This window comes from Protobothrops mucrosquamatus, unplaced genomic scaffold (assembly GCF_001527695.2).
Source record: "Protobothrops mucrosquamatus isolate PMUCROS unplaced genomic scaffold, P.Mucros_1.0 scaffold4526, whole genome shotgun sequence".
NCBI classification, from domain to species: domain Eukaryota; kingdom Metazoa; phylum Chordata; class Lepidosauria; order Squamata; family Viperidae; genus Protobothrops; species Protobothrops mucrosquamatus.
In genome coordinates, this window is record NW_015390431.1 from 1212 (window position 1) to 9700 (window position 8489).

Sequence of the window (8489 nt, forward strand, 5' to 3'; positions counted from 1 at the left end):
AGAACGACCAGTTCAGACAAACAATCAAACAGTAAACAACAGCCCAATCAAGGGACCAACATGAACATCCTCACCAACACTGGCAGAAGAAGCCGCTAGTATCTAAACAGGGACCTATGCCCACTCCTTCCTAGCATTGATGATGTTACCTAGTTGGATAATGAAATGTCTGCAAGGAAACAACCAAGCTCAGAGACCCCACAGTCCTCCTCCTCCTCCTCCTCCTCCTCTCCTTTTGCAAACCCCACTCCCTTCTAGCACTGATGACGTTACCTAGTTGGGCAATGAAACGTCTGCAAGAAAACCACCAAGCTCAGAGATCCCACAGTCCTCCTCCTCCTCCTCCTCCTCCTCCTCCTCCTCTCCTTTTGCAAACCCTTCTCCCTCCTAGCACTGATAATGTTACCTAGTTGGGTAATGAAACGTCTGCAAGAAAACAATCAAGCTCAGAGACCCCCACAGTGCTCCTTTTCTTCCTCCTTCTCCTCCTCCTCCTCCCCTTTTGCAAGCTCCACTCTCTCCTAGCACTGATGACGTTACCTAGTTGGGTAATGAAACGTCTGCAAGAAAACAAGCAACCTCAGAGACCCCACAGTGCTCCTCCTCCCCCTCTTTCTCCTCCTCCTCCTCCCCTTTTGCAAACTCCACTCCCTTCTAGCACTGATGATGTTACCTAGTTGGATAATGAAACGTCTGCAAGAAAACAAGCAAGCTCAGAGATCCCACAGTGCTGCTGCTGCTGCTCCTCCTCCTCCTCTTCCTCTTTGTCCTCCTCTTTGCAAACCTCCACTCCCTCCTAGCACTGATGACGTTACCTAGTTGGGTAACGAAACGTCTGCAGCGAAACAGCCCAAGCTCAGAGAGCACCAAGGACCCCACAGTTCAACCCTGAGCTACCAATATTCTCTTCCGTTGGAGTCACGCTTACATCAAACTCGTTCAGGGCTGCCGCAAGCTCCCCGATTCCGGTGTGGCCCTTGTTCTCGTCGGTGGGCGAGGTGGCCTGAGCTGCATTGGAAATGCCAGCAATGGCTTCCTGGACTTGCTTGAAGACATAATCCCGGTTGGCTCGGGTGGCGGCGACGTCAGGGTGGCGGAGGAAAGCTTGCGAAGCTGTGTAGAGCATGGTTGCGTTTTTTTTCAAGGCCCCACGAGCGGCGGCCATTTCGTCCCTACAGTGGGGATCCTTCAGCTCCTATTTGAAACAAATATACATATATATATAAATAAATCATAATGCACAATTGCACACAGGCATATGAATCTATAGCAGGGGTCTTCAAACTCGGCCCTTTTATGACTCGTGGACTTCAACTCCCAGAATTCCTGAGCCAGCCATGCTGAGGGGAAAGGGAGAGGTTTCCAAGCTGAGCCATGCTGGCTCAGGAATTCTGGGAGTTGAAGTCCACGTGTCATAAAGCGGCCTAGAACTAGGCCAGAGATAGGCAACCTTGGCTCTTTTATGACTCGTGGACTTCAACTCCCAGAATTCCTGAGCCAGCCATGCTGAGCGGAAAGGGAGAAGTTTCCAAGCTGAGCCATGCTGGCTCAGGAATTCTGGGAGTTGAAGTCCACGAGTCATAAAAGAGCCAAGGTTGCTTACCCCTGGCCTAAAAAACCAAATGTCTGGGGAAACTGAATAAAACCCAAGTCATTCTGCAGATTATGTAAGATGCCCTTTCCACAGGCTTACCTGTTGCCTTCTAGCAGCTACGTAGTTAAGCTTCACCATCTCTTTTCCAAATTCTTTGAAGCGGTTTGCCAGGTCTTGTTCGTTGGTGGCGTTCTTCACGGCTTCCAACGCTTCCTCTACCTGCAGAGGAAGATGGAAATTTGAGAGTTCAGTCTATGACAGGGGTCTTCAAACTTGGCCCTTTTGTGACTTGTGGACTTCAACTCCCAGAATTCCTCAGCCAGGCACGCTGGCTAAGGAATTCTGGGAGTTGAAGTCCACTCCTCTTAAAGTCTATATCAGGGGTCTTTAAACTCGGCCCTTTTATGACTCGTGGACTTCAACTCCCAGAATTCCTCAGCCAGGTACACTGGCTGAGGAATTCTGGGAGTTGAAGTCCACAAGTCATAAAAGGGCCACGTGTGAAGACCCCTGGTCTATGACTTTCAAATCTTCACTGCATTACCAGGCAATTTCAGAATAGTGAGGCACATCCTCCCCAGGAGATCATAAAATCATGCTATGGATATTCCCAACTGGGTAGACCTTCCTTGTATGTTTTATAATTTTTTTTTAAATCTCATCATGTCTTTAGTATGGATATTGTACTAAAGTAGGTCTGTCACTGAAAATGAAACAAAATCTGGCGCAAGATTCGTTGCAAGACTATAGTGAAAAGTCAAACATTGGGAGATTGCAAATAAGTTCTAATTCTCGGTGACTCTCTTTTTCACACAGATGACAGTAGTAGCCTTATACGGTAGTTTCCACGTGAAAAATAAATTAACCTATTTTTTATAGTTCTAGGAAGGGTCAGCAGGAGCCTGTTTGTACCGCAAAGTGTATTCAAGTTATGTGTGTTTTTGTAACACTGCAAAGGCAATCAAGCAAAACAATCCGCTTTAGCTAGGCCAGGAGTAGGCAACCTCGGCTCTTTTATGACTCGTGGACTTCAATTCCCAGAATTCCTGAGCCAGCCATGGTGAGGGGAAAGAGAGAGGTTTCCAAGCTGAGCCATGCTGGCTCAGGAATTCTGGGAGTTGAAGTCCACGAGTCATAAAAGAACCAAGGTTGCCTACCTCTGGCCTAGGCCTAGGCCGCTTTATGACTCGTGGACTTCAACTCCCAGAATTCCTGAGCCAGCTTGGCTCAGCTTGGAAACCTCTCCCTTTCCCCTCAGCATGGCTGGCTCAGGAATTCTGGGAGTTGAAGTCCACGAGTCATAAAAGAGCCAAGGTTGCCTATCCCTGAGCTAGGCCATGGGCTTCATATCAATTTCTAGCAACATACAACGGCAACAGCTCAACATAAAAGATCAGCAGGAAAATAAATACTATTGTTGACCTTTAACTTTTAGCGTGTTGTGTTTTTACTCACTGAGTACAAATATGTGTTCTCCCTAAAAGATGTAAATGACAGGCAGGCAGGCAAGACCCAGCATTCCTCAACCTTCTATTTCAAAACGTAAACAACTCTGATGCCATCATTGTGAACAAGTAACAATTAACTGTCACCACAAAAATATATCTCAGGATGGGTTACATAAAAGCAGGCCAAAGTACAACGATTAAAATGCCAATTAAAATCTGTTTGCAATCTGAGAGCGAAACATTAGTGTGCCCGGAAGGAACGGGGGCTTGTTTCATTTTGTAAAGCAAGGCAAGGCAAGGCAATGAAAGTGGAAGATAAAATGTTTTGGAAGTCCAGTGTCCTTCGTGCCGTGTTTCTATAAGAAGATGGTATAAAAATAACATTATTCTGGGCTCCCACTTAAAGATCCACAAACCCACTGATAGAAAAGGAATAAAAGTTGAGTCATCTTATTGAACCCCAAACTCTAAGTGGTGTCAAACTTGGTTAATATTGGGATGGAAGCACCATGAATGCAGTCTAGAGAGGGCAGCTGAAGATGGAATGGAATGGGATGGGATGGGATAGGATAGGATAGGATAGGATAGGATAGGATAGGATAGGATAGGATAGGATAGGATAGAAAAGAACAGACTAGAACAGAATAAGAAGAGAACAGAATAAGAAGAGAAATAAGAACAGAAGAGAAATAAGAACAGAACAGAATAGAACAAAATAAGAATAGAACAGAACAGAATAAGAAGAGAACAGAATAAGAAGAGAACAAAATAAGAAGAGAAGAGAAATAAGAAGAGAAGAGAAATAAGAACAGAACAGAATAAGAATAGAACAGAATAAGAATAGAACAGAACAGAATAGAATAGAATAGAATAACAGAGCTGGAAGGGACCTTGGAGGTCATCTAGTCCAATCCCCTGCTCAGGCAGGAAACCCTATACCATTTCGGACAGATTGGTTGTCCAATCTCTTCTTTAAAATTCCCTGTATTTTCCATTTCTCTGTTTTTTGAAGATGAGAACACTTTACTTCCCCCATTTTGATACATCCTGCCCCGAGATTTCTCCAAGGTCCACTAGCAAATGATAACATAAATGAGGCCAAAAAGCAAAGTAATTTGTTAAGACACCATTGTCCCCAGTAGAATTCCTGGGAAATTGGTATTTATCTTTGATTTATCTCTATGGCATGGAGGGTAGGTAACTCACTGATCACATGTTGCCATTTTTCCAAGCCTCTTCCTATCATTATGCCGTGGAGGCGCAGTGGTTAGAAGGCAGTATTGCAGGCTGACTCTGCGCACTGCCAGCAGTTTGATTCTAACCGGCTCAAGGTTGACTCAGCCTTCCATCCTTCTGAGGTTAGTAAAATGAGGACCCAAATAGTTGCGGGCAATATGCTCACATTTGTAAACCGCTCAGAGAGGGCTGTAAAGCATGGTGAAGCGATATATAAATTGCTATTGCTATTATAAAGAGGACATGGTTGTCAGGATTTTCCATCCCACAATGAGCAACAAGCTGGACTATATGACCACTAAGATTTCCATGAATCTGATTCTCCATATTTTTCAAGAAATCCTTGGTCTATAACAGGGGTCTTCAAACTTGGCCCTTTTATGACTTGTGGACCTTCAACTCCCAGAATTCCTCAGCCAGTGTGCCTGGCTGAGGAATTCTGGGAGTTGAAGGTGCACAAGTCATAAAAGGGCCAAGTTTGAAGACCCCTGGTCTACAACAAATAGTTCATCCTCAATAGACAGACAGTGATTTATTCCACTGGTTTGATTCAAATGCCTTTTGAAATTCATTAAAATATGAACCTATCTGGCGGTAACCCTCAATCCACTGGATTCCTGGGGCACGAATCCACTCATTGTTGGAATGGTGGTTATGAGATGCTTGGAAGACACCTAAATGATCTACTGAAATCTGTGGGAGAAATCCAAAATTATTCAGCGGGAGATAAGAATCTTATCTGAGGCCGGATCCCAAGCTGGCACGAGAAGCAAACAGAAGTCGGTTTCCTATTTCTAGGAAGAATCTGTTTCCAATTTATATCTTTATTGTTTATTAAACAAGTTTATACAGCCGCTAACTCACGCACAGTTGATTCCAGGTGGCTTGAAACATTAAAACCTGCCATATAAGAACCATATAAAACCCATATGCACCCACAACAGCAACAGAAGCAAACCAACGGATGATTACCCAATTAGTTATAATTAAGCAGAATAGAACAGAATAATTGTTCCTGTCATTGTGTAACTCACAACAAAATTAAGTGCTGTCCACAGTGCACACTACACACAAGTAAAATCCACAAATAAGAACGTGCATTATATACACACATCCTTCACATTCTAAGGGTAACAGGTGACAGCTGGACAGTAATTTCTTCACACAGAAAACTATTGTGGGAAGTCAGCCCCCCAGAGAAAGAAATATTAAAAGGGCAGAATATTACATTTCCTCAAAGGATCTTAAAGGGGCAGAAAAGCATGCCCAGTTTTTCTTAATAGCCCCAAGTCTGTCTCCCCCCAAGCAGAAACCAGCTCTGTAGAAATGCAGATGTGATAATCCATTCATGAAGGTTGAAGCTACAAGATTAAGAAGACAAAGACACCAAAAATCTACATACCCCACCCAAATTCTAAGACACGACATAATAGGATTAACCCACAGATACCAAAGGGCACACTCAGACTCAGGTCAAAGTTCATGCCACAGGAACAACTCCAAACAAAAGGCTCCAGAGGGTATAAAAGCCCACTCCCTACATGTGCTTGCTCTCTTTTCTTCCAGAGCCATCTCTCTGTCTGTCTCTCCTCTTCAATAAAGTGCAACTTTCTTTCTAAAGCAGGTCGCCATGTTATTTATTCCCGGCTTGGACTGGACCCTGATGAAGATTTTTCCTTCAACACTATCAATAGTTAAAACTTACAAGGCAACGGCTACAGCTATGTATACACAGATTTAAGATACCCTCAGCCTGAATCAACAGATAAAAACATTTAATATTTTAAAACACCAGCATAGATAAATACTAATCCTCGGGAGATTCTCTCAACAGAAGCGAGGATTTGCCATGATTTTCTCGGGGAATATTACTCCAATATTAGCGCTCTGCATTTTTGTGTCAATATTGAACAAGATTGTAAAATCGTTCAACTTTTTTTTTCAGTTGGTACCAAGGCTTCAAAGCATTCTATTCCTTCAACAGAAATACTATTGCATTTTACCATCATGCAAAACAGATTCCAAACTGAATTTGGAAAACATCTAAAATGCTTGCCACTGGATGGCTGATGCGGTTAATATTGAGCAAATCAAGAATTAAAAAATTTTAGGATTTAATTTTAACCAGAAAAGTTCCAGGGTCGCTTAGCAAACACCAATGAGAGTAGACTTTTAATCATCTCAAACTGTGGTAAGATTTTACAAATAATCTGCCTGTTTCAAGCACTAAAGCTAATGCTACAAAACTAACAATGCTTATAATTTAAGGGGAAATCACAGGATGTAACTAACTGAACAGCATTAACAATTTTTTTTTCCCTGGAGCTCGATAAGAATCAATCTGCCTTCAGTATTAACCCTGCAGCAATTCTGAATTCTGAAGACTGCTATCCTGTCCCCCCTTGTTCTTCTCTTCATTAAACTAGACATACTCAATTCCAGCAACCGTTCCTTATATGTTTTAGCCTCCAGTCCCCTGATCATCTTTGTTGCTCTTCTCTGAACTCTTTCTAGAGTCTCAACATCTTTTTTACATCGTGGTGACCAAAACTGGATGCCGTATTCCAAGTGTGGCCTTACCAAGGCATTGTAAAGTGGTATTAACACTTCACGTGATCTTGATTCTCTCCCTCTGTTAATGCAGCCAAGCACTTTTTGGCAGCTGCAGCACACGGCTGGCTCCTATTTAAGTGATTGTCCACTAGGACTCCGAGATCCCTCTCACAGTTACTACTACTGAGCCAGGTCAAGGGATAGGAGCAACATAGAAACCTGCATTATAAACTGTTTAGAGCAGGGGTGTCAAACTCAATTTCCTTGAGGGCCAATATCAGCATTGCGGTTGCCGTCGGGGGGGGCGGGGGTGTGTGGCCAGGGTGGGTGCGGCCTACTGGGTGGGCATGGAGGGAGTGGGTGTGGTCTACTGGGTGGGCGTGGCCAGCTCTACATCATTCGCGTCAAGGGTGCCTGTGGGGGCCTGGGCAGGAGTGGGACAGATCTGAGGGTCTCTGGCAGAAGGGGGTGGGACCAGGGCAAGCGCCAAGGCATGGTCCATTTCTTCATTCCTCACAAAGGGTGACCCCTCCCCAGCATGCACCCAGGGGGCAGGGCCGACGCGGCAGGGGCCGGTCCCTCGCTGTTTCCAGACGGCCTTGTGGAGCTAAGACTGAATGCGTTTCAGCATAGTTGGCCACCACAACATTGTACATTGGCTCCCGGCCGGCCTGGGCCAGGGTTAGGCAGCGGGGGCCGTTCCCTCACTGTTTCCAGGATGGCTTCGCGGGCCACATGAAACCACTTTGCGGGCCGCATCCGGCCCCCGGGCCTTGTGTTTGACATGTCTGGTTTAGAGCCAAAGATTCTAGAAGCAACTCTGGAACCAGATGACTGAGGACAACTTATTTCAAAATACCGTGTATTTATTTGTTTGGTAGATAATTCAACGTCTCTTAGCCTCAGCAATATGCTAATGTAATTCATTGCATAAATGTTTTGCATTCCGTTAGGGAATAGCCTTCATATATCATTGCCAATTAAGTACTTCTTGTTGTAGACATTGCAAGAGAAGAGCTGAGTTAGCCCATGGCGGCACACAACCAGAAGTCTGGCAGCATCTTTTCCATGTTAAAAGCTTATGCCTTATAATAAAATACAATAGTCGCAAAAGGTGCTGCCACATCCTGATTAATTACTAATCAACTGTAAGCTCGGTAATATTTGAAACAAATATCATCAATGTGCCATCACTAGGCTTGGTCCCTGAATAAAAAGCATCCAGATAAGCTGCTTCTCCTAATAATGTTTTGTGGTTGTTTCCACACCTTTTACTTTTCGTTCCTAATAATAATAGTAGTAGTAGTAGTCGTCGTCGTCATCGACGTAGTAGTAGTAGTAGTAGTAGTAGTAGTAGTAGCAGTAATAATAATAATAATAATAATAATAATAATAATAGTTGGAAGTGACCTTGGAGGTCATCTAGTCTAACCCCCTGCTCAGGCAGGAAACCCTACACCAGTGGTTCTCAACCTGTGGGTCGGGACCCCATTTGGGGTCGATCGACCATTTCACGGGGGTCGCCAAGCAAGGCTGTCCGCCATTTTTTTTGTCCGCCATTTTTTTTGTCCGCCATTTTTTCCCCTTTTCCGGCGGGTGCCTTACCTCCCTTGGGCTGGGCCAGCTGGTGGTCGGCCTGCTCCGTCTCTGCCGCTTGC

The 8489-nt window shown here is 44.4% G+C and overlaps 1 protein-coding gene across 1 annotated transcript in view; it reads right to left on the reverse strand.

The window, feature by feature from the left end:
- Positions 1-928: 928 nt before the first annotated feature.
- The window catches only part of LOC114923580 (catenin alpha-2-like), a gene marked incomplete at its 3' end in the record, with an annotated part of 11889 nt that continues 4328 nt past the window's right edge, over positions 929-8489 (reverse strand). The window contains exons 3-4 of the mRNA XM_029286679.1: positions 1694-1813; positions 929-1195 (exon numbers count right to left, since the gene is read on the reverse strand). Coding sequence (XP_029142512.1) covers positions 929-1195; positions 1694-1813 — 387 coding nt within the window. The remainder of the gene's footprint in view (positions 1196-1693; positions 1814-8489) is intronic.